The sequence below is a fragment of the Hesperophylax consimilis genome, chromosome 25 (assembly GCF_061612785.1).
Source record: "Hesperophylax consimilis isolate HC1 chromosome 25, BYU_Hcon_1.0, whole genome shotgun sequence".
Taxonomy (NCBI): Eukaryota; Metazoa; Arthropoda; class Insecta; order Trichoptera; family Limnephilidae; genus Hesperophylax; species Hesperophylax consimilis.
The window spans coordinates 19,348,347-19,376,253 of NC_142860.1; the positions used below are offsets into that span (position 1 = coordinate 19,348,347).

At 34.7% G+C, this 27,907-nt stretch overlaps 1 protein-coding gene across 5 annotated transcripts in view; it reads right to left on the minus strand.

Moving 5' to 3' along the window:
- Positions 1 to 7,869: 7,869 nt before the first annotated feature.
- snu (ABC-type transporter snustorr) overlaps positions 7,870 to 27,907 on the minus strand; it is a 225,669-nt gene continuing 205,631 nt past the window's right edge. For all 5 annotated transcript variants that reach the window (XM_089646631.1, XM_089646634.1, XM_089646633.1 and 2 more), the window contains 11 exons: positions 25,793 to 25,988; positions 21,028 to 21,229; positions 18,684 to 18,798; positions 16,766 to 16,959; positions 16,221 to 16,304; positions 14,320 to 14,475; positions 13,152 to 13,392; positions 10,632 to 10,756; positions 10,313 to 10,437; positions 8,996 to 9,240; positions 7,870 to 8,467 (listed from right to left, as the gene is read on the minus strand). In XM_089646631.1, the coding sequence (XP_089502757.1) occupies positions 8,145 to 8,467; positions 8,996 to 9,240; positions 10,313 to 10,437; positions 10,632 to 10,756; positions 13,152 to 13,392; positions 14,320 to 14,475; positions 16,221 to 16,304; positions 16,766 to 16,959; positions 18,684 to 18,798; positions 21,028 to 21,229; positions 25,793 to 25,988 (2,006 nt within the window). In that variant the 3' untranslated portion in view covers positions 7,870 to 8,144. The remainder of the gene's footprint in view (positions 8,468 to 8,995; positions 9,241 to 10,312; positions 10,438 to 10,631; positions 10,757 to 13,151; positions 13,393 to 14,319; positions 14,476 to 16,220; positions 16,305 to 16,765; positions 16,960 to 18,683; positions 18,799 to 21,027; positions 21,230 to 25,792; positions 25,989 to 27,907) is intronic.

Consider the following 27,907-nt stretch of genomic DNA (forward strand, 5'->3'; position numbering starts at 1 on the left):
TCTTTACCCTATAAAGCACCGAATTGTTAAATATGCAGCAGTTATACTGTATTGCAATGGTTAATCATCATAGAGGTTTTCTGCTTTTAGTTTTAGTGTATCCGTAGATGAAAGGCTTAGAATTAATCAAATTAACCATTATTATTCATAATTATCAGGTATTTATCACTAAAATCAAATTCTTATATAAGATACAAGATCCAAGATCGGATAAGGTAAACATAATCCATCTTACGTTTGTGGCTGATAGTATTTATATTAAAAAAAACTCTTTTGCTGTTTTCCTGTCGAATGTAATTACTGCAATATTCAAATGATTAACATTTTGCTTTTCCTCATTTGCTTTTCCTCACTCCACGGTAAACAGACATATCGTATTAATTAACATGATGCATTCGTTATTAATAAATTAAGATAATTTAATTAGAATAAACAATAAATTAAGCTGATACTATTTTTTTCCCACTACAACAAATTTAGTCGATAAGAGTGTAAACACGTTGACCGTGGCTATCGCGATAAATTGTGACATTATTATTATTATTATTTTTATTATAACGGCTATTTAAATATTATGCATACAAAATATGATATAAAATTATATAATTGATATTAAATTATTAATATGTATAGTAAATTATATTTCTTAGTCCTCCTCACTAGGGTGACCTGCGCTGAGAGGAACTAAAGTTATTCATTTCTGTTTTATTAGTTTTCTATGTCGTTTTTAATGTTTGTTCAAAGTTTTTCCATTGATCTCTTTCAGCCAAATTTTTATTCTTGATTTGTAATCATTAAAATTTTCCATTCGCTTTATATCAGAGAGAAGGATGTTGTGGAGTGTCGTCGCAAAATAAATATAATTTCTTTGTCCGAATGTGGTTTTATGACCTGGAATAATTTATGTCATTGTGATTTGACCTTGTTTGATGAATACGCGGTATTGTAGAGGATTCAGTATTTTTGAATAGTTTCAATAGTATTTTTTTAGCATATATTTGTTGTACATTTGGTACATCCAAACTATTTAAAATTTCAATCAAAGGCGTTTTTATGGGTACTTTCAGTATGGTCTTTATGATTCCTTTTTGAATAATACTTGGAATACTTGGAGCAGGTGGATGAATTTGTGTATTTAGGAAGTATGTTTACGAGAGATGGGAAGGCTGACAGAGATATTGAAAGAAGGGTAAATGCAGGTAACTCCGTTAATGGAGGATGAACGCAGTTGGTGCTAACAAAAAATTGTCCAAAGAAGCGAAGTTAGCAGTCCACAATGGAGTGCTGGTACCTACCCTGATGTATGGAAGTGAGGCATGGAACTGTCAGAGAAAGGATGAAAGTAGATTAAATGCTGTTGAAATGAGATCCCTGAGGCGTATGTGTGGTAAAACCATGTTTGATCGTGTGAGGAATGTGGAGATCCGCAAAGAGTGCAAGGCGTAATGAGTAAGATTAAGAAAGGGATGGTTTAGGCATGTAGAGCGAATGAGCGAAGATAGGAGTGTAAGGAGGATATATGATTCAAATACGAATGGTAGCAGAAGTCGGGGACGCCCGAAGAAGACATGGCACGATCAAGTGAATCAGATACTCGAGTTGGGCCATGTCAAGAGTCAGAATAATAGAAGAGTATGTATGAGACGACGTATGAATGAGGCAAGAAGTTTGTGCCAAGACCGAATTGTTTGGCGGTTCGTCCTCTATGCCTACCCCTGCGGGGAAACGGCGTGATGGTTAGTTAGTTAGTTAGTTAGTTAGTTACTACCCGTAGATATTTTATACTTGATTTACTGAAGTAAAGTCCTGAAGTGAAGTTCTCCTTGAAGTAAAGTCTCAATACACTGGCTGTGATTATATAATACGACTTATTTCCTGCAACCCAAAAATAGAGTATCCACAAGTTACCAAGTAGCAATGAAGATAAAACAGTGGAGACGATGTATTTTCTGTTGAAAGCATCCAAGGAGCGGCGGGGAGTTGATCCTGGATAGGTGACGAGGAGAGAATCATGTGCGGGGAGCTGATCTCTGATGTTGGGGCGAGACGAGGGAGAGAACAGTCGCGGACAACGGAGGCACATGAGTACCATTTCACAATTTTAGTTACGCTATTTAATTATTTGGATTTGTTTTTCTTTTCGTCATTAGTAAAGCCGAAGAAAAAGTGTGTTATCAAATTACAAATTCTCGTTCTAGGTCTAAATGTAAACAAAGGCAATCGTAATTTTCGCATAATAAAGGTGAGCATTCAAGTTCACGTCTGAATAATTCACGAAGCACATCGCGGGATAGTAATAATAAGTCGCAATTAAAGCATCCGGTTAAGGAACAGAAAAAGTGTTTTGACTGTAATAAAATCGGGCTTATGAAATCTGAACGCGATGATACGGTTACCAATAGGCAATAAGTAACATAGCTAAATTTTGTAGAAATATTTCGTGGATAGCAAAGAAAAAATTGTCAAATATGTACATAGATAGGGTTTGACCGTATATTATTAAGTTCAAATAAAATGAAATATTATTTGAAGCTATGATCGATTCTGGAGCGGGAATTAGTGATATACCCGAACTTATTTATAAATTCTATTTGAAGCATATTAAGTTAATTGGTTGTAATTTGCACTTAGCGGGTTACGATAATAATCTACTAAAATTGAAGGGCAAAGTTAATTTTCGGTGTTGAGACCTTGGCCTGGAAGGCTACGACTGAGGAACATTTAGGTTAATGGATTTTCCAATAAGAGGTGTTATTTTGAATAGCCCGCTATTTCAGTAGATGTTACTTTTAAAGCTGTCATTTTGACATTTATCGGCTTCAACAACGCATTGAAATTATTAAAATTCATTTGAGTGAATCAAATGCAAATCATCTTGCGTGATGAGGCCCGTTTCCACCTCGGTGGCTTCGTCAACAAACAAAATTGTCACATCTGGGGCTCGAAAAACCCAAGAATTATTGTTGAAAAGCCTCTTTATCCTCAACGTGTGACTGTTTGGTTCGGTTTATGGTCCGGCGGAGTCATTGGACCTTACTTTTTCGAAAATGAGGCTGGAGCAACAGTTACGGTGAATGGATTGCGCTATCGAGAGATGATTAATGATTTTTTATGGCCGGAATTGGATGGTATTAATCTGGACAACGTTTACTTTCAACAAGTCACACAAGCAACGAAACCATTGATCTTTTACGATTGAATATCAAAATAACACCTCTTATTGGAAAACCCGCTATATTTATTGTTTGCATGTAATCAAGCACGGATTAGGTTATGTAAAACCCAAAGGGATTTCTCCTCTTAAGTGGGGGAGAATGTGGTAGCGGTACCTACCTCCCTGGGATGGGATGGGCGGCGAGCGGTCACCGTCTATGGCTTGATAGTAGAGTCATTCTGGTATTATACTCCCTGAAGTACAATGGCTGTGATTATGCAATACGACTTTACTTATTTCCTGCAACCCACAAATAGAGTATCTACAAGTTACCAAGTAGCAATGAAGATGCTACAATACGTACCTCGGTTTTGTCAGCTAACAGTAAGGTTAATCCCACTCGGGTCGGTATAAATGCAACAAATCCCAATTTAAATATTTAGCAAGAATTCCAAAAATATGAATTCTTTTGAAATAATTTTATACCGCAACGATGAACCGTATCGTGCTCGATAAATTTATCAAAAATTTATAAAATGTAAGATTTGTTAGTATTGTTTGTTTTTAAAAATGGAAAAATTTTACCGCAATACATTTAAAAAAACATCTTTCACCAAAAAAGTTTCGAAAATTGTGTAACGTGTGACATTCAGCTAAATACTGGAAAATTTATTAAATAACTAGCGCACACCCGAAAGAAATAACAGGATATTATAATTGTAGAATTTGTGAAGCTTATAAAAAATATTTGCTTCAGAATCATTGCCTTCCAAAAGAAGAAATTTTCATTTCGAATGTTAGTTATCTTGAAAAATTACGACATCGAAACTGGGCGTCTTGTATATAAGGCTAACAGATTCTTCAATGGTGCCCAGCTGCTAACCCTATACAAATCTCAAGTGAGCCCAACAATTGTATTTGGGAGCCACCTATGGGCTGGAGCCCCACAATGCATAATACATCAAGCCCACAATACTTGATAAACCTACTCGATTTTGTGCAAAGGGGCGGTCCGTCTGATTGAAAACCCATTGTTAACAGACCAATTGCCATCTCTCATGCACAGAAGCAATGTGGGCATGCTGAGTTCTATAGGTATTTTAATGGGGCCTGCTCCAAGGAGCTAGCAGTATTGATCACCGGTGCATAGGTGAAACTCGTTGGACAACCGTTCACAGTTTATGAGAATGGTTCGTTCTTGTGTAAGTCGGCTCGTATGTGGAACGAGCTACTGGCATCTGTTTGTCCTCCTTTATATAATCCGGGTCTCTTCAAGACCCCTCAAGCATTAATAAACCCGTTCCTACAGCCCCTACCTCAACCCGCCTCACAACGCTGCCTAAACAGGTGGTGACGTGGTTCCTCTGCCTTCACACTGTACAGACAGAGGCGCTCTCGTGAGTTGTCACATAAAGGAATTTAAAATCCAATCAAAAATCGTAGACGAAATAGTATGTTGTAGGTCTATCAGAAACCACAAGATGCATTTAAGGTTTGTATAAAACGAAGTGTATTTCTAGTACTCGATTGTGTATTTTAAGGAATTTTATTTACTTATTTAAAAAGTAGAACATAATTTTGTTTCAGAATGGTTTCATCCGTCACGAAAACTAGCGCAGTGGAATCGATAACTTTACACTATCGGATCCGATAGGCGTAACTATCGATGATTTTATACCTATTCAGATATTTATAACGCAATAAATCAGAAATTGATGTACGCTGGCAACACTGGCGCATGTCTCTATGAATGTATGAATGTGTTTTATTTATGGTATGAATTGACATTCCTAAACGTCGAACGGCTAAAAGTTAAAAATACTAAAAAATTACCATTATCGAATTGAAATATTAACCTTTGTAATGCCTGCCAATGTATATGGAAGTCCGCATGTACCATTTGACACTAAAAATGGAGTTCATTAGTTCAAGAGGTGATTTCTCAGAGCTGGAACGGAATCAATAAGAAGAATCATTATTATTTTTCTCTTATTCCGCTTCGCTCTTAATACGCAATATTTCTCTTTCAAATAAATGGATTTAGCTTTATTAATTCAAAACATAATTTATTATGTCGGGGGAGACGGAAAAATACGCACTTTTAATTTTAATTTCGTTTATTAAGTCACTTACGCGATATATCAATTAGTATGCGGCGCCGTTATAGTCGCAGCCGACGGCGACTATGTTCATATCAAGAGTTGGATTATATTCATAATATCGTATTAGAATTAAATCACAAACCTGTCTATACAAACCTAGCGTAGCCCACAAACTACTTGAAAACTGGGATATAACTCTAAAGGGGACGCGAGCAGGCGTTATTAAAGGTTCCCCAACATTTATAGTAACTTTTAGTAATAATATAACTAAATTCAAGTATTAATTCAAAGTAAACATTCCATATTTACCGTGAAGCGGAATTCGTAACCTTTACCAAATCATTATATGAATTAATTTAGTCTATCGTATACACGTTCCATTGACGTAACTTGGTTAGTTCGCCTCCATTAATTTAAAAGCCAGTTATTTTGCACATCCAACAACATTATCTGAAAAGTTGTGCATATTGATCTATTTATCTGACAACTTGGAAGCCGCCATAAAAGCAGCGACTTTTGTCTGCCGCCTCCATAAATATGACCGACTCCGACCATAACTCCGACTGTCAGAATCATAAATAAACCACTCTGTCAGAATCATATTCTAACCGTGCCTGCAAATATCGCTAACTGACCATAGATGATGGTTTTCGTCAATATCGTATAAGCTCTATGCAATATGTATTGCAAATTATTTGAGTTATTTAGTTTTACTGTTGGGTTGTTGACAACGGATTTGGTCAATGTCGAATCAAAGGGTTTTATCGATCTACCAGGCTAGATCCCCAGCGATGTCCATGTGTTACAGTGAACGAAGTTTACAAAAGGGTTTTTCTGCATCATGAAGTCACTCCTAGGCCATTTAAATAAAAAAACAATTTTTTTAAAATGTTTATTAATCAATCAATACAACCATACCACGGGACAATTCTGTTCATCTTACTTAGATCTAATTAAAGCCCCACATTAAAAGGTCAACATTGGTGCTAAAAATAACAGTCAATGTAAATCTGGTAAAAGGGTCTTTGATACTTAAATTAGCTCAAAAACTTAACATGAAAATATTTACCTAACGGATATCTGATAAGGAATGTATTTTATTTAACATTTATGCATAATCCTTCATTTTTTTTATGTAAACAATTAATATATGTGACACAGAAAAAATATGCAAGGATTTTTGCACACCACAGTAAATAGATTTGGATCGTTCCAAAATTTAAAATAAAATTACCATATTTAATGTAAATATTTTACACAGAAAAAAACCATTAGTGTTTTTTTGTACATTGCGAAAATAAGCTGATTTGTAAGTCTGGATTCTGGAAGTTTATTTAATTCTAAACCACCAATAATGAACGAAAATCTATAATTTTTACTATAAAAATCATTTGGTTGCAAATATTTTACACAGAAAAATTCGTGTAATTTTTAAAAAGATGTAAAATTATTCTTTGAGAAAACCATATTACATAGTATTATGTAGGTCTACCGCTAATAGATTCGTTGTAACCTCTCCCTCTTCTCACAAACGATGTGCATAACAGAAAGAGAGGTCACAGCACAGCTTTCAGTGGAATACAATTATACATTATTTATTATATAGCTGGTTTATTTTTAGTATGATAACATCACAGTCTAATCCAATGGTCATTATTTACTCACAAAATAACTGTGATCAAAATACAGGTAAGTAGCATATAGGATTAAGAATGAAATAAATTGACTTCTATTCATCAAAAAATCAAAACCATACAAAATTAATTAAAAATTTTTTTTTAGCTCTTTGTTCTTGGTTAATACAAGAATATATTTTATTTACTTCGATTTCTTACATATAAAAACTAATAATTATTTGAATGATCCTATAAACCAGCAAATACCCACACGATTTGAGTCAACTAAAATATAAAATCTATTAACTACAATAAATTTAACCTACACCTAACTTAAATATTGAAAAATCAATAATATTTTGAGCAAATCGTGTAAAAATGAAACAAAAGTACAATGGCAACATCAATTATGCAATATTTGTTCAATTTGATGATAAAATATTATGCTTTGCACATTGTAATAGAATAGTGGTAACAACAAACATGTCAAATTGGTGAAGCCAGTGGCGTGCAACAAAAAAACATTTTCATCCAAAATTGCACACCACTGGAGTTTAGAGAACATGGCAGACAAAACTAGCACCAAGTGTTGTCCATGTGTTTTTATGTATATATTATTTATAGCTATTATAATGTGTCAAAATGTTATGAAAATTAATATACAGTCCGTAGCACAATCGAAATATAATTACCAGTCACTTTTACAACGATGAAACATACATATATATACATTTAGATTAAAATTATTGTTTTTTATATACAGGCACAATATTCCTAACTAAGTGTCATGAAATAGAAATTAAATTAATATGATAAATAAAAAAAACTCACTACTTGCATTCAAAAAGGTCGAAATAAAAATTAACACAATTTTCTATGAATGATTTGAATAATTTTCCAAAAAAAAAGAAATAATGTTTCAGAACGAGAATTTAATTTTAATGAAAACATTTGGCACTATCAAAAAAACATGTTTAAATCTACAACGATCGACATTTTTTATATCTTTCGAGAGAGCTCTTAATTGAGTCACATTTGACATTGTCGTTGAATTGGCAATTAGTGCAAATTTTAACATTTTAAAGTGTTCCTAAAAACATCCGATTAGCGATTTGTTAAAAATTGAAATTCAAAGATGAAAAAATTGACAATAATAAATAAACAGAACAAAATTATATTTAAAAGACTTAATACTCATCACCGCGAAACACCTAGTGACATTAAATTTACACAAATTATTTATAATATACACCTAATTTTTATGGTAAATGATCATCCTTTCTTAACCCTGAGGATAATCAGTGTTATGACCAAGAAGAGAGCAATCCAGCTGATTGTGGCAATGAAGCCATAGTATACATCTGGTTCTGTGATCGCCCAACCTCTGGTCAGCATGGACCGCAGGGATGTGGTTGCTAGGGTGAGAGGGAGGAAGAGGGCAATGTAGCGGAGGACTATGGGCATTCCTTCAATAGGCCAGATCACTCCACTGAGGAGGAGGGTTGGATAAAAGGAGCCGAGGGCCAGTTGGATGGCGTTCCTCTCAAGTTCGCAGATGGCGGAGATGACAAAACCGAAGCACATACCGCAAAGACCTGGAAATATAATGTAGAATGTTAAAACAACAAAAATAATTTTAAAACTAGATACCCATAAGAACTAAACCATACAGGAAAAATTAGTACCCCACTGACCAACACACCTATATTACAAAGACAACACCTCAAATATTCTCAACGTTGCAAAATTAAATACGCCTTTAGGCCAGAAAACCATAAATTCCACGCTACGAAATTAAATTATGCCCTCCCAAATGGAATTAAAAAGAGCATAACAATGTCACAATAAGACTAAGGTCTAATTATTTTGCAGAAATTCAAATGTTACATTGTCATCCAATGAATATTCAGCGCCATTATGTTTTTTTGACATTTGGTTTCTGTCAAATTGCAATAAGTTGATAAGCTTAACAACTAGTCCAGTTACTTTCTAATCTTCAAATATGCAAACAGAGACATGTCAAACATAACACAATATTGCAATATATGTGTATGTATGGTATTTCTCTGAATTGTTCCACCATGATTATATCGCCAAGAAAACACCATTTTAAAATTGCTCACCTTGAAGAATCGTCAGCACAATAACCCAGAAGATATCTCCCTGACACTCCACTCCAAAGACGAGGATCATGAAGATCAGCACAAGAGCCGTCTGCCCGCACATGACTATAAACTGCGTGATGACATGGGAAGACAGGATCTCTCCGGCTGATACTCCCGCCACCCAGGATCTGTCCAGCAAACCCTCGGTTCTCTCGTTAATAAGGGCTGATGATGTAAGAGCCACGGCGAGGAAGAAGACGATTCTGGAAGGAGAAATATTAATTAGGCTTGGTGTTTTAACGTATTATGTTTTGATTACAGTAGAGCTGTTCAATTTTCATAAATGCAGGCTTAGAAGAAAGCAAACTAACATTTCAACGCTTATAACTCTATAGCAAAACTTTTGAAGACCAATAATTACAGTGCTAATTTATTTATTTATTAACGGACATCGTCCAAATTACAAAATAATAACACAAATACAGTAAAATGAAAAATACAGGAGTAGACAAAGGTACATGAAAGCAAAGACATAAGGCAGATATAATATAAGAAAATAAAGTGACAAGTCGAATCAAGTCAAGAATACGCTGTGGGTCAGGAACAAGGGGCACTTATAATATTCCGTCACTCGTTTAGCGAACGGCAAAAATCATTCAGACTTATCCCAAAAAAGTTAAGGTTTTGACTTGAGTTGACCAGTCTACACATTCTGGACAATGGTGAATAATATCCAAAATTTGTCGAATGATGGTTGAGGAAGAGCAGTTCATTATTTCTGGGTCTGTGCGAGGGGATATTGAAGGGAATGAGTTGCAGTAGAGTAGGTGAATCAATAATACCATTTATAATTTTGAAGAAGCAAATGAGGTCATTTCTTTCCCGACGGACTTCCAAAGGAGAGAGGTTTAGAGTTAGTTCAATTTCATCATATGAGTATTTGCCTTTTTCTAATCCTAGCCTCCTAGCAATCCCTCTTAAGAACCGATGTTGAACAGATTCAATGCGTCGAATGTGGACAGCATAAAAAGGAGACCAGATAACACAAGCATATTCAAGATGGGGCGAACCAAGGAGCAGTAAAGAGTTCTAAGGGTATTTACGTTTTTGAAGTCCGAAGTGATTCTAGTGATGAAACTAATAATAATCTGATGGTGAAGAAATCAGCAAGTCTTTCAAAACAGTCAATAAGAGAGTTAATGTGAAAATGTGACAAACCCAGAGTCATAAAACTCATGGAGAAGGACAAAAGAAGACTTGATGCTAACACATTATAGTTGTGCATAACAGAATTTATCTGGTGAAATAATAAACATTAAGGATAAGTAGACTTACGTCAGTATAACACCAGGAGCGACGAAGTCAGTGAACGAAGGATTGCTCTTTCCGTAGATGGGATCCTTGAACTGGATTGGAATGTCTCCTAACTTCGGATTTTCTTTGCAGTCAGTAAACAATTCCTAAAACAACCAATAAAAAATGTAAGCACAAGGAAAGGGTGAATCCGATACGTCACAAAAAAGTTCTTTTTATATCATTCTATAAAGAAGAATGCTTGCTAAGAGTAGGACAACAGAATCAATTTCTTTGATCTTTTGAAGCACGATTTGACCGAGCTGGGGGTTGATTTAACAATAAGCTTTATTGGATTTACCTTTGCGAAGTCTCGGTAGCTGAACTGCAAGTCACGGTTGAGCATAAGACCGATCTGTTGATTAGACATGTCGAGCCAGACTCTGATTTCAGATTGGTCCAGAGTTTCTTCGTCAGCCTCTCGTCCTGCAATTAGATATAAAACATTAGTCGTTGTTGGGGCGATAATAATAGTTAATTGAAATCGAAGAGGGATATTTTTTACGATTGAAGTTAAAGGGAAACAAATGTAAATCTAATGCAATTGATTTTACATGGATTATTTCATGATATTCACGTCTAGTTGTAAATATAATATCTTCCCTTCATTCACTGCCAATCTAGAAACCTTACACAGAGGCGGATTTGTAGTCTTGGCCGCCCTAGGCCCCAGACCATGTAGCCGCCCCTTTCTCAGTACCCATCATATTGACCAGGAGTATCCAAACTTTTCAGTAAGTTCCTGCAGTATTTTCCTGCCATTATCATTCATGGTTCATGGGGTGAGATTTGTCCAGGTCTTGGCGGCGGATACGTCTGCCCACCTGCTGCGTGGCGGGCCGGATCGAGAGAGACTGGGTGAGGGAGGCCTTTTGACCTTTCCAGCCGGACTATCTTGACCCATCGACTTGCACCGCAGTTGGGGGGATGTATTCATACGTATGTCACTCCTGGACACACTAATTCCCAGATTCCTACCCACCCCTCATACATTTTCCCTTTCAGAACTTCCTATCCTTCCCTTCCTTAAAAAGACCCTCCACACAGCATCACATCAGCTCTGTGTGTGAACACGCCATTATGCATAACAATACCTGACGCGGTTGAGTCACTAGCGCAACTGAATCACGGTAGGGATTGGAAATACGCGAGCGGGCGAGCGACGGAGCATAATAGGTGTGGCGAGGGCGGCTGCGGGGCGTGGGGGCGCGCTGTGTGCTGTGTGTGAACACGCTCTTGCATATCGCTATTTCGTACGTAGAATATTTAGGTACTTAGGAAGTAATTTCTTGTTATCATCTGTGACTTTTTTGTCACGATTGGCCGCCCCTAATATCTGGCCGCCCTAGGCCCGGGCCTACATAGGCCTAAGGGCAAATCCGCCTCTGACCTTACACCATACTACATCAAAACCTTTCACATTACAGTGCCAATGTCTTGCCTTTGTAGCAAACTTTATTTCCACTAAAAGTATATATTATTCAAATTCCTCCAAGTACTAATTCTAAGATTCCCATTTGATAAATCAGGAATAAACAATGCATTATTATTACTGCAGTAATTCTAAGACATAAATTACAAAATCAATTTCTTTAAACTAGTTTTGCAATTAGAGCCCAGAAATGGTAATATTGCAATACATATTTATTTATTTTTCATGTTCTCCGTAAAACGATTATTCACCAATACATTATGGAGAAGATTACAAATTAGACAAAAAGTATAGCAAAACACATAAAAAGGTCAGTTTCACTACTTTGTGACATACGTCAAAAGATAATTGTTAAACTGCCTGTAGGTTACGTTAAAAATGTCGATGGTCAATGCAGACTCGTTGAGCAGTTCAGTCGCTCTGTTGACTGGGGCGTTCTGATAGGCAGAAGTCCTCGCTTTTGGAGCATAAAAAAGGGTATGGGACCTTCCACGAGTATACTTGTCTGGGACATATAAGTTAATCTCTTTCAAAATAGGCGGATTATGTATAGTTCCAGAGATTATCTTAAAAAAATGTTTTCCTAAAAATATTTTTCGGCGGGCTTCTAATGTATTAAGATCGAGCATTCCTGCTAAGAATAAGGATGGATACAGGAAAGGGTAGTACATATATTCCCTCATATATAGGTAACGCATGAATCTCTTTTGTACTTTTTCTATTTCGAGAATATGGTTTTGCTCAGAAGGGGCCCAAATAATGGAGCTATATTCCAAGATACTGCGAACAAACATATTTTAGTTCGGTTTGACGTATGATTAAATTATTTACTAAGGCCCAGTTTCGCAGAAATTGATGTGCGTCATCAAATGGCCACTACGCGCCATTTTGTTTTTTGCCATTAATCTATGTCCGTTTCAGCTTTTGAACAAATTGTGATCGAAGAGGAAAACTACTATCATATTGTTAAGCTTATCTGCTTATTAATCTTTGACAGAAAGCTGAAATGCACCTGGAATCAGCGTTTAACAGGGATCTTTCAAATATAAAAAAAACACAAAATGGCGATGAATGGCCATTTGATGACAATGTCACATTTGAATTTCTGCGGAACAACTGGGTCATAACCAGTTTAGTGCCAATCACTCGCATGGGCAGACCAATCGTATGTAATTTTAATGGTAATAACTGAACCACCAGATTTGTAACCAAGAGAGATAGCCGAATACTCGAAACAATATCATAATAACTTGGCTACAGTCAAAGGAATAAGGATTCCATCAAAGATTTCATATGTAATGGGTTTATGCTTGGGTGCTTACAACTTACGAGAGCTGTGCAAATCATCTCCCCGTATCAATAATAGTTACGTCTTAATAAATTTCTCACCCAATCCAATCCTAGCAATCATGGCATCAGTGAAGTTGTCAGTGAAGTACAGAGTGCCCCACGCGTTCCCTTCTCTAACAGCTTGAAGCGCTAAGTCCACCGTTGCATATGGTTGCTGTATCATGGTTTTGTTGCTGAGATGCTGTAGATATCGACACGAGAGGTTCTTAAAGGTGCAGCCGTGCAAGTCTTCACACACTCCACCGTTGCTCCAGTTGGGGATCTCTCCATTGACGATAGCCTGAAATGAAAACAAGAACATATAAATACAGAGGGTAAGTGAATTTCAGAGAAAAATACACAATCTAAGCGTCAAATACCTCATACAAATGTATGGGTTACTGTTTGAACGCATGATTATAAGATCCTCGGGTGTAGGATGGCTTATAGTTCATATTAACCTCACTCAAAAATATATTAATTTATTTTTGACCGAAACCAGAATCCTTCATGAACGACTATGAAAGAATTTCTTTTGGAATTGCGGCTTTGAATTCATTATTGGAAAATGTCCATGATTTGGAGCTAGTATATGGGGAATTGCTTATACTCTATTGAATTATTGAACGATTCCATTTCTGTTTAGGAGAATTTTTCTTTTCCGCATCTCACCTTCTTAATAATATTCAGGTCACTTCTCTGAAAGGTTTTATTTTAACCAGATGTTCAGTTGTTTGTACTAATTATTAATTCTTTGGTTTGTCGTTTTAACATGCCATTTTTTAACGCTTCCAAGTATTAACATGAAAACAATCTACTGTACTTAAAATTTTTAACGTGAACGTTTTAACACGTGCAGTGGGTAACTGCTTCGTCCGGCCAATAGTGTGATGCGAAAGGACACTCACACACTTACGCGTGAGTTTAAAGACAAGGAATCTGTAAAAGTGTTCATAAGGATCTTATAATCATGCATTCACTTTACTATTGTATGAGTAGTTTTGAGTCCCTCAACTGGCTCAAGATGGTTGGGAACAGTTATCTCGTTCTCCCCCCTATCCCTCTTCTCCCAACTCTCCCTCAACCCCGCCTCCTTGGGAGCAGTTGGGACCATTTGTTTACAATCAAATTTATATGGAAGGCACTTATATTGTTATTCTTTATTCAATGGTACTATCCTTACATCTATCTGGACAGTGGTAATAAACCTAACGGCAAGAAAACTTACAAGTCTCAGTCCAGTGGGGTCTCGTCCTACAGCCAAACAGAAGAGGATGACTTGCATGACAGGCAGGGCGAAGATGAAGAGCATCACACCAACGTTTCTCCACATCTTGAGGAAGTTCTTCATCAGCAACGCTTTCATCTTCCCTCTGGTGGTTAGCTGGAAAGAACAAAAAAACATCATTGAAAACAATTAGAGTTGAAATACTAGCTGAAGGTACTTGTGCAATACATTTACTTAAAATACCTTCGTTGATAATCAATAATTTCGGTTGTTGGTGCATGTGTAAGAAAGTAATGTGAAATATTCCTGCGTAATACTTTTATTTATTTATTTGTTTACACATTTTATAAGTCTTGGAGTACATTGGATACATTGAATGTGTCCAATTTTTTACATAAAGGTGATAAACAATGGTTACAAAAAATAATTTCTTACATTACAGTGGAATAAAAATAGAATATAAAAGGATAATTATAAAAATAAACTTAAATTTTCAGAAATAATATATTAACATAAAAAAAAATTGTTTTTAAAAAAGTATGGTTTTAACATCGAATCTTATACATTCATTTGGTAAATGGTGTTGGCGAGGAATCGGCGAGTTTGCTACATAATTTGTTTGTGAATGGTGACATTGAAATAGGCCCTTGTGCCTAGTGTGATGAGTAGGTACTCTTAAATTAACTAGACTCAGAAGTTTGCAAAAGTTGTGTTCAGAATTTACAATTTAAAGGCAAACATTTGTTTTTAATAAGTACTTTCGGCTTTACAAATTCTCCGCTGTTTAATTCTGAAATTAAATGCCTAGGGATAACACGATGAAAAATTGATTTATAAATAAAGACGGTCACATTTTTCACTTATTAAACTACAAATAATCGGTTAAAATAAAGTTTTAATTTCACATTACGAAGTCATAAATATTGTTCAAACCACAGACATAGGAATTAATAGACGAGAAGATAATGGCGAGGGGTAAAATCAACTGTTGAAGAACGAAGGGCGTAAGGCTGACTGTGATTCGTCAATAAATCAATCTGACAGTAAATAGGCATCTCGCATTATAATATCACCATTTACTTCTTAAAAGTAAAATCTGCTTTTGAATGAATAGACATTTTTACATGGGAGCGCAAATTACTCGCCACGTTATGAACAAATTTGCGAAGTCAAGATTCGGCAAAAAAATTCGGTTCTATTTTCAGAGTCGAATATTTCGTTTAAGTATTTAGTTAAGACACTTTTATAAATGTTCATAATTTACTTCCCAGCAACCAACCAGCTTTGTGTTTCGCGTCCAGACGTTTCTCGATGTGATAGTATATGTTTCTAAAACTGATCTATATTATACGATGTGAATATGCTTAAAATAAAGTAAAATAATGCTTATATATGGAATGTAATACGACAATTGGGTTTATTCTCTTTTTCACATCTATTTTTACAAGTTTTCATAGTACAAGTCAACATTTTGCCGTGTTATTTCGTAAAATGAACCGATGATGCCTCGACCATAGTTCGCACAAGAATGATGACGTCACGTTTTCAAATTTCACTTGAGGTCATACGCGAGCCCAGCCGGCTCCAATGGAACCGTTATGGGGAGTGGGGATAATAAGCTTTTAATCACTTAGGGCAGGTCTACTAATATTCATATGTCTATGGTTCAAACGCTGTAGATTTAAGACAATTTTTATTGGAAAAGTTAATTCGTAGACAAAGCAGTTTGACAAACATTGTCGAAGTGCTGCAATAACGCAGGAGCTCAAACAGTATTTATTTAATGAATTATTGTTAATATGGTTATTTTTTTTTTTCGGTGGTGAAAACATATTCGTACATATAGTAACATATTGCAGATTGAAAAGTATAGATAATTTTTGACTCGTCCTAATACTTACAGTGGTCATGGCAGAATAACAGTCAGTGCAATCATTACAGTCCATGCCGAGGTCGGGTGTTGTTATTTTGCTGGTGTGTGGCTTCTGTTAACAAGAAAATAGTGTGTAAATACAAATTCGAAATGACAAACTGAAGTAACACGATAAACAAAAACCACAATCACAAAACAATCAACAAAAATATCATAAAATAATCGGTAAGAAAAATGTACTTGTCATTTTCAACATTGGAACTTCATGCTATAAAGCAGGTACCAAAATTATTAAATTAATTATTAATTCTTTATTTGTAACGGGCATTGATGTATTATAACGGGTATTAATTTGATATGAAATATCAGGATTGAAACAAAAGGAAAACATCCAAACTTCCAAAGAATGAACTAGAGAATTTTGGTTTGATATCTGCTGTTTCATGATATCAGCATTTCTCGTTGGAGTAACCACCACGATCAAAAGACAAAAATCTACTCTTGTTGGTTTTAGTTTTGTTATATTGAATGCTGTTGATGGATTTCTCATTTGTGAAGTGAAAAATAACTCACGTCAAAAGGTGCGGCGACTCCATTGGATCCATCCTGAATGAGGATCTCCTTGCTCTGATGGAAGTTGAGCCCCACAACACCCGAGTCCTCGATGACATAGATGGGTTCCTCCTTCTTGCCCCAGTTTAGCGAAGCCAGGGAGATGTTGTTACTGATGTTCAGCTCGGAAGACTGGTTGGCAGTGCCGGCTACGGCTAGAGAAGAACATATGGATTGGTAAGTCGAATAAAATATAATTTAAAATATGTGACATGATACATACTCTAAGCCTACAGTATCGAAACTTATGAAGAGTATTTCAGATGTCTCTAAGGATACCATTGCATGGGTGGCCATCTTAGATTCTTCCCCTGCAATCTTTAATTAACAAGAACCAAAAAAGCATTAATGTTTCTTATGTTTCGTTGAATTATTTTTTGGGGAGGAAATTGGATTAGGGTGAAGGATATGAAATTATGATAAGTATCCAAAATAATAAATTGGTACTGTTCATCTAAGACATTTTCGATGGGTACAAATCACGTCTGACGACAAACATTCTTAGACCTAAATCTCCATCTCTACAACGAGTGAGGTGGCCGTCTTGGACTCTTCTCCCTACGTGTTATGTTTTGAGCTCTCTTGCATTTTTGTAACATCAATTTGATCCGTAGTAAAATAAACAATTGGTACATTACTCAGAAAAAAAAAGTCCATTGTAAAGTATTGAAATTATTTAGATATATTTGTTTTGCGATAAGAAGATCGTTAAAAAAATTACAATTTGAACACATTACGAAACAAAAGTGTGTCTTACCTTCAAGTTTATCCGTATCTTAGTTTTGCATTAAACAAAAAAATAATTTTAGATATCTTTTAAAAAAAAATTCAATTTTGCTAAGTTTTAGGAGGTAGTAATTAATATCTATATTTAAAAAAATGTTTGATATCTTTTATTATCATTTTATTTCAAACACAATTCGGTCTAGTACTTTCATCCACATCATAGACTAACTTTCAATTCTAATCTAATCTATTTATACCCAACTCTTTAATTAACATACATCCCAGTACCGTAAAATGGGGTGACTGATCAATTGTTAATTTTGAAACTAAATATTTTTTTTTTAACATGTTTAAACTATCGAAATAAATATTATAAAAATATGTATGTTTGGGTGGTTGAAAAACTTATGGTAATCAAAGTAACCTTTCCGAGTGGGACGACTTTAATATACCATATAAATGGTATATTAAAGTTTATTATAATGATAAGCTTATTATAATGATACGCCAATTCTAAACCTTTTGACCGGGTTAAATACATTTGAATGTAACTTGAAAGCAACTAATTTGACACTTAATTTTGTAGCGTCATTGTATCCAAGTTGCCTGAAAAATAATAATTCTGAGTCGTAGCGAGAATTCTTAATTATAGTTGCAAATTTCTTAAATAAAGATATATTATTTTTATAGCAATGATTGAAGCACCCCCCGATTTAAAAGTTACCCCATATAAACAACGCTTAACAAAGCCGTGGCTGGTAATAATGTTCCCTGCCAAAATCTTCCCAGTAAAACTTTTACCAGTTAAAATGATCCCTACCAAAATGTCCCCGGTCAAAAGGTTCCTTGCCAAAATGTTCCACAACAGATAACACAATAAGAATAAATAAATTTATTGAAAGGTTAGATTCATTTTGGCAAGGAACATTATTGATAGAAACATTTTGACCGAAAACATTTAACTGGGGACATTGTATTGTTACAAGAACATTATTATCTTTTTAATAAATTTTTTAACAAAAATACGATAGTTTAAATATGTATCGTAAATTGTATTTCTTAGTCCTCCTCACTAGGGTGACCTGTGCTGAGGCTGTCTAATGTTATTAAACTTATTATTATCTTGAACCTAACAAAGAATCATGGTAAATACCTTGTCTTCTTGATAGTTTGAGAAACACCTCCTCCAGAGACAGGCAGCCGTACATGGTCAGGAGAACCTGCGGAGATTCTTCAGCCAGCAGTCTTCCGCTTCGCATCAAACCAATCTAAAAATAAATTAAAAAACATAAATTATTAAAATAAAAAAGAATGAACCAAATATAGGTAGGGTCTCTAATAATGAAGATCTATTTCTGGGTTTAGGCAATACATACGACGAAGTTTGAGATATGAAACACGAAAACCGATAGGAAATTGCACAGACAAGACAGTGGTAATGGAGGGACTATTTAGGGACAAACCATCAAACATTGACAAATGTAGGATGTCTACCGACTTTATAAAACTGAAATTGCCATATAGTATGTGTATCGAACGTCCAAACAGAACAGCATCATCATCATGCACATCAAATATAACAAACACAACAAATTCCATCGTATTTACCGCTCGAAAACTATGTAAAACCTTCCATAAAAACTAATGTTGATAAACCTGGCCTACAGAAAGGAAACTAATGTTTAAAAACCTGCCCTGCCGGTTAGCGGGACATTTTTATTACCCCGGCGCAAAGAGCAGTTGTCTCGCCTTAACTAAAGCAACCATCTTGCTCTCGCAAAGCAACCGCTGATTGTCTAAAAAGCGAAAAAGACCGCTTCTGCGGCAACAAGCAAGAAGAAATTTGAAAAAAATATCCGAATTTGCAAGCCTTTTTTGTAATAATAGGAGACAAATGTGAATGTGTGCCTGTGCTTATATTATACAGTTTTTTCTTGTGCAGGCAAACACGTCCTGTACAGTATTTTAGTATGTCCGTATCGGACATTTTCGACAGTCCAGACCTGGTGAGCATGATTAATTATTGCGTACCCAATAAATACAACACTAGACTCCACGTTTCATTTCATGTAGTTGCTTCTCGCACTAATTTTATATACAATTCTTGTTCACAATGATTGTGTGGGGAATAAAGTTGCTCTTCGACATGCCTATTTAATTTTATTAAAATTGCAGCTTCTTCATTGTTATTATGTTATAAGATTATTATTGCTTATTATGTACGTACTTATATTATTCATATTTTTTTATACATATATGTATGTATTTAAAAGTCTAATGGGCATATAAATAAGTACAAAAATATCGGTAAAATACACACATTATTTCTTCTGACGTGTACCTATGATGTTCTCAGCAGACATCCGATCTTCTCATTGATTTAGTCTGGCTTCATTAAAAATGAAAGTAAATGTGATAAAGTTAGGTTATATCCAATATGAATGTTGGGATTTAACTAGGATAACTAGGTTAACCAGAAATTTTAACAATACAAAGTGTATTAAATTGTTATATTTTGCCTATGTAAGAAGTCAACTTGAGTACAATTCTCCTGTCTGGAACCCACATTATAATATACATGTACAAGCTGTTGAAAGAATACAAAACAAATTCTAACGTTTTATAAATTTTAAAATGGGTATTCCAGCAATTATGTTGAACTACAACACTTTTTATTATATAAATATGCTCAAATTGTCACACAGAAGAATTTTCATTGACTTGGTATTTCTATATAAAATTCTAAATGATTTAGTTGATAGTCCGGAATTGCTAGAATTGATAAGCTTCCGGATTCCACAACGTAATACTAGAAGTCAGGATTTATTTCAGTGCAGAAATTCTGAGACTAACTACCATATGTATTCCTCTTTGCCCAGAATACTAATGGAGGGAAACAATTATACCAAGTCATGTATTATTTTTATTGCAGTATTTTCGGATTAATTATGTACCACTAGTGCCACCTGTGAAGGTTAGGTTATAGTATTTGTGAAAGGTTCTCGCCTCTGCTATTTATTGTTATTTAATCGCGTAGGCAAGAACAATTCCTGTATTGCTGACTGTTGAATTTGAAGTTTGTCAACAGTCTTTTTTCATATAAAAGGTTAGGTTTCCGTTAAAATGCGATCTTGCTCAAAAACAACCAAAGGTTTTCCCTTTCCCAAAGAATCACAGAACTGGCCTGTATCTAGCGTATTTTTACTATAAAAAGTGTCTTGTCATGTCATGTGAAAGTGTATATTCATTTGTGAATTAAAGTAATTCAGTTTGCTCTCAAAAATAACGGAGTTTAATTTAAAAGGGCGCCACAATTTATAACAACATCTTCAATTTGTCTTCAAACAAATATAAAATGTAGTTAATGAAGCAATTCAGTTATGTACAATAAATAATGTACCTATACTTCTTAGTATCCATATGTAAAAGCAAGCCGAAAAAGGGCGTTAATTATTACATAAATAAATTTATATTCAAATGAAACTGTTATTTCTTACCGCATGTGCCTGCCTGGCCTCCTCGATGTAATGCGTGGTCAGGATGACTGTCTTGTTGCCATCGCGCGTGATCTGCACCAGGTGGTTCCAGATGGACTGCCTCAGAAGCGGGTCCACTCCCACGGTTGGCTCATCCAGGATCAGCAACTCAGGGTCGTGCATCAGGGCCACTGCAAAGGAGACGCGGCGCTGTTGGCCTCCGCTGTAACACAGAAAGACACATGGTTTTAGGGAGATGTTTGTAACAGTTGGTGTAGATAAAGATGTTGACGTGTAAATGTAAGAAAAATTTTCAACCTGATATGAGCTAGTTTTCATCAGTTTTCCTCGTAAAAAATCTATCACTCACTCAACATAATATAAAAAATGTCAATATTTAACTCATTAGGCCTCTCAGAGTATTTCCGCTTATAATAAAATCCAAATAAATGGAGTATTTCTAAACATATCCAAAAATTAAAAAATGTTTTTGAAAGATGATGAAATCCGCTTTCAAATAGTATCATTAGAATTAAACATATATTTTTTGAAATATGCAAATTTTGAATGCAAATATAAAAAATAAATAAAAATGGCACACTTTACCTACTTTTTTGTAACTAAACTTTTTTTTCTTTATTCAGTGTTTTTATTGGTTTTTACAGTTTTAAGGTGTGTTAAAACCACCAAGCTAGGCACATGCCCGTGTTGTGGTGGTTGATTAAATATACAGTAAAAAAAATAATAAATCAAGTATGAAATATAGAAGAAATTAAAATAATATAAAAAGTATACAATTTAAAATAAAATAAAGAGTATATAGTTTAAGATAGTATGTGAAATACATTAAAATATAACTGATAACAATAAATAAATAAAAAACACACGCATTTTATTAGGCAAATGTATTACATACGTTTCTACCACCACGCTTTTTTGGCGTTTCATTTAAAAATATAATTCATGAAGTTTCATAATTTTTTTTCAAATTCGGGACAGGATTTTTAATTCTTCTGTGGTTAAGTTCTATATTTGAATATATAGCGTGGTGTTTTGTCTTTTGAATACAGTGTCACGTAACGAATCGGACACGTTCAAAACTCCCGCGAATTCAAATTAGTCAGCGGTGAGTTGTTACCATTGTTCGCTGTGCGCGTGCGCCCGCTCTGTGCACGGCCAAGTTGGTAAACTGCTCTACGCTCGACACACGCCGGCCATTCAAATCACCAACGGCCGCCCACACTCTCAATCTAGCCTTGGCCCTGTCAACATGTCTGTTTTGCTATCAACCAGGACGCCATCGTTGCGCGCCTAAATTAACGGCCGCTTTGTACAAGTATTTTCGAAGCCTGTACCTAATTGCTGTGCCTACTCACAATGGAGAAATGTACGCGTAATAGCGCGTACAGTACGGAAGATAACCCTCCATTTGTGGTTCAACATGTACGCGAAACCTACTACAAATTCATGTAAGCGGATTAACTATCTTTACCCTTTATGTGCCTTTTTGTGACTTGAATCATGCCTACACACACGCTTGCCAGCCAGAACCTAAATTATCAAGAGAGATTGTTCCTAACGAACCGCTAGGAATATTTAGGATGTAAATGACCCATCTCATTTGTGTATCTGTTTGTAATTGTGCTTTGTGAATATACTTTCATACCCCATTTTTGCGTTTCCTTTGACGAATTCGGAGTGGTTTGTTTGGCAATTAGTTCCCCGTGTAAGAGCCGTAGCTGACCTGACGCCTGATGATCATGATCTCAACCTCTACCACCTGAGCTAACGCCGATATGTACTAAGGCACCCTTTTTGCAATGGACCTCTCGCAGGGAAAATTGCGCTTTTTACAACAGTTTAGATTATATTTCTCACTATGACAATGAGGGAGATACAACGATTTCTGTGAGACCATGTGAGTTGTTCTCAAATTAGCCTGAAGGAACGCATAATTAATAATAGATCTGGGCGTCATTTACGATGAAAAGACAAAATTCTGGGCGTCATTTACGATGACAAGATGAAATTCGTACCTCACATTGATTTAATTACAAATTTAGCACTAAGGCCTCGTGGTAAGCGTTCAAAGGTGGTTTGAAAGACAGATATGTAAATACGAATGTTAGAGAGTGCGCGTTAATTAAAAAACGACAATAATGAAGCGAAAATGGTGAAAATATTTAATAAAGCACACTTTTTGAATAGAGCATAAATCTATCGATAAATACTTAAGTTGTGTTTGTGTATTTTCATACCTATAACATATTAGACATCAGACCAAAAAGTGTTTTTAATATTTTTCGGAGCTTACTTTTCAATTTTTTTTTCGAGGGAATTTCACATAATAAACGTTACGGCATATCAAATGTGTAGATATTATCTTAAAAAAATGACATACGAGAATATATTTGTTGAATATATTTTTTGGAACTTAAAAACTTAAAGAGTAAAGCAGAAACTTGTTATAAACGGTAGAAATTGGGTGTACGGGGGCTTAAGTGTCTCAAAGATTTATGTTCAAATTAATACCCTCACAACTATGTACGTAATGTATAGTCTTGAATATAATTCTTATCTCTCTGGTAAGCTTCGATTCATTAACGTAAAATAGAAAGAATAGAACATAGATAATTAATTTAATTGGACTGGCAGTCAGGAGTCAGGATTCGAGCTATAAATTCTAAGAACGTAAGGTAACAGACAATAGCCTCGTGGACTGTCCGATGCAATTATCGTAATTATAATATTTTTAGGTCTAGATGTGCTTTTTGTGAAGACGTTGTTAGTATCTTATCAAGAACCATCTCTAAATAGTATAAAATAAAGTTGCTATCCGTGTCTGCCTGTTTGTACGCTTAGTTCTTCTAAACTACGCGACGGATTTTGAAAGGGTTTTCATTATCATTTATAGAATTTCTTCCGGAAGGTGTAGATATATGATACATGCATATTATATTTATAAGTAGAGAAAAGTCGATGTTTTATAATCAAGTTGAAAAATTATACTTTCGAGCACTACATGAGCACTTATGAGATACAATAAAATAATGTACTACAGAAATGTATATCTTAAAAAGGCCTAGAGAAAGGTCTGCGATGGTATATCTATTTACAAAGGATAACCCCTAGCAACGCCAAGTATACGTCAGCTAGTTTCGACATAATGAAAAAAATGCAAATACTGCAAAATAAAGCAATGCGAATAATACTTAATACTTAAGCGCAACATATACACACGGATAAGAGACATGTTAAAGGAGCTGAATATTTTGACGGTGAAGCAAACTGCGTATTTGAACGTACTTATTTTTATACATAAAATTAACTTAGGGATGATGTCTAAGGAACTGAAAAGAAAAATAAATTACAATAACGAGATACACGAACACGGGACGAGAAATTCTAAGCAAATTAGATTGCCAACAAGAAAAAAAACAAGCACCCAAAAATCTCTGATGTACCAGGCCGTTCAACTCTATAACAAAATCCCGAAGGAAATTGCTGTGATAGAAAATATTAATAAGTTCAAAAATGAATTAAGAAAATATGTCTATCTCAATTATTAATGTTTCTTTTCTTGTGACTTTATTGAAATATTTAAAGAAAGATTATGTTTGCCAAACAATGTACATGTTTATATGTTTATAAAACTATTAGCACACACGAAGATGTGAGCTAACTTAAGATTAATAAATAAAATAAAAATAAATAATACGAGTATTGTGTATACATCTTGTAGTAAAGCGCGTCAGAGTAAATTTACCGATGCGTAATACCAATACCTGCAAAATTATCATAAAATTCTTGTCGGATGAATGAGAAAATAACCAGTTATTTCGAAAACCATATTAACTCCAGCGATAGGATAGCGACTGCATTAAATTACCCACGGCAAGCATTCGCAAAGATTAAACAATACTCATATAGCGACTTTATTACTTATTAATTTATTTATGATATACTCGTACATAAGAGTACGTGATGGTTACATCTTAATTTGCAAAGAGAAGGATAGTCGTGTAATATCGTTATAATTACAAGTTGAACAGGAGAAGCGAGAACTCTAAAGTAAAATTATGTTTAATGGAGGTTGCTAACACTATACTATGTTATTCAATTTGGGAAGCGGTTATAAGAACCATTTCATGAATTACAAACATCTCTGCCGTAGGTCACTACAAGTGGTTCGCTACGTGTGTGGTGATTTAGAAGGGGTTCCTGGGGTGATGATTGTCCAGGTCTGTACGTCTGTGCCGGATCGGGAGAAGCCGGTTGATATTGCGACGGAGGCCATCAGCGTGTACCTTTAAGTGGCACTCTGTCTGTGGCGCCTTTAAGTGGTGCTGTCATATGACGCAGTTTGCAATTTCTGCACATTTACATGTTGCATCATGGCACTCGTGTTCACTTTCTTGTTGGTCCGGTGGCTCGCGGCTCACGGCATGCAGCACAAGGTGAGACGCAACTACACGTACAGTACAGCTAGTCACAATTAACTTTTGAACTCGGCGCGGCGTCAGAATAGAAATTATCTTCAAACTAATAAGTATTTTTTAAGAGCTTTAAGAATTAAGGTGTTCAAGGGAAGTGTGTCATACAGATTAATCGCCTTGTAGACAATTGAGATGACTTCAAATCTGAGTGATTTAGGTTATTATTTAAAGTATTTGAGGTCAGCATGTATGTAGATACTGGACTGGAATAAATAGTAGAGGAGTACTGGAGTACTGGACTGGTATAAGAAGTAGAGTACAAGGGACATAATATTATTTAAATTACTAACCTCAAATTCTTGACCAGCCGATTCTGGCTCGGCAGATCCAAGAAGTTAAGCAGGAACTGTAGCCTATCGCCAATCTCCCTGGTCTCCATGCCGAAGATCCATCCGAAGTACATCATCGTCTCCTTGATGCTGAACTCTCCGTATAAAGCAATCTCCTGGGGCATGTAGCCTACTCGCTTTCCTGGCACTCCGGACCCTAGGAAAAAGAAACATGTTTATATAAAATATACATATTTAATATGTCTGGGAGAGTACGTATAAATCATATAAATTATATAACATTTATATATTTAATATGGGTTCTGACATGCACACATCTTTAAAATTGATTTTGATATGTCAGCGAGAGTATTCTTCGGTGAAGTATTTATTATATTTACAAATCATAATATAACATGCATATATTTAATATTGTTTTTGAGATGAATACATATTTAAAATGGATTTTGATAAGTCAGGGAGAGTATTCTTCTGTGAAGTATTTACTAAAAATATATAAATCATATACATTATATAAAATTTATATATTTAATATGGGTTTTGACATGCACACATATTTAAAATGGATTTTGATATGTCAGGGAGCGTATTCTTCAGTGAATTGTTTAGGATTATAGATTAGTTCATGAAAATAATACTCTTATTTTTCATTTTTCACCACGTCGTGTAATATTTGGAATCGGGCCGATAACAGTAACACTCATGTATATGGCGACAAGGTTTAAATTCCCGCTTAACACCAGCCGCCTGTTTTGATTTATGCAAGAAAAAAACATGGCGTAAAAGTGTTTATTTTATTTTGCCACAATATTTAAATGTTAAACGATAATTTTCTAAAGAACTTAATTTGACACACTATAAAATAAAACCATTACCGAAAAGGGGTTCGTACATATGAGATTTTGAATATTATATAAGTTTTTATAGGCCTGATACTTTATTTATTTCTGGCTTATAAATGGCTTTGTTTCAAAGTTCAATATTTGATCACAGTATTAAATTAAAGTCCAAGATGTATTCTACTCACAGTATTAAATTAAAAGTCAGGATGTGTTCTACTAACAGTATTAAATTAAAGGTCAAGATGTGTTCTACTCACAGTATTAAATTAAAGGACGAAATGTGTTCTACTCACAGTATTAAATTAAAGGTCAATATGTGTTCTACTCACAGTATTAAATTAAAGGTCGAGATGTGTTCTGCTCACAGTATTAAATTAAAGGTCAAAATGTGTTTTACTCACAGTATTCAATTAAAGGTCATGATGTGTTCTACTTACAGTATTAAATTAAAGATCGAGATGTATTCTACTCACAGTATTGTATTAAATTAAAGGTCAAGATGTGTTCTACTCACAGTATTAAATTAAAGGTCAAGATGTGTTCTACTCACAGTATTAAATTAAATGTCAAGATGTGTTCTACTCATAGTATTAAATTAAAGGTAAAGATGTGTTCTACTCACAGTATTAAATTAAAGGTCAAAATGTGTTCTACTCACAGTATTAAATTAAAGGTTGAGATGTGTTCTACTCACAGTATTGTATTAAATTAAATGTCAAGATGTGTTCTACTCACAGTATTAAATTAAAGGTTGAGATGTGTTCTACTCACAGTATTGTATTAAATTAAATGTCAAGATGTGTTCTACTCACAGTATTAAATTAAAGGTTGAGATGTGTTCTACTCACAGTATTGTATTAAATTAAATGTCAAGATGTGTTCTACTCACTGTATTAAATTAAAGGTTGAGATGTGTTCTACTCACAGTATTGTATTAAATTAAATGTCAAGATGTGTTCTACTCACAGTATTAAATTAAAGGTCAAAATGTGTTTTACTCACAGTATTCAATTAAAGGTCATGATGTGTTCTACTTACAGTATTAAATTAAAGATCGAGATGTGTTATACTCACAGTATTAAATTAAAGGTCAAGATGTGTTCTACTCACAGTATTAAATTAAAGGTCAAGATGTGTTCTACTCACAGTATTAAATTAAAGGTCAAGATGTGTTCTACTCACAGTATTAAATTAAAGGTCAAAATGTGTTCTACTCACAGTATTAAATTAAAGGTCAAGATGTGTTCTACTCACAGTATTAAATTAAAGGTCA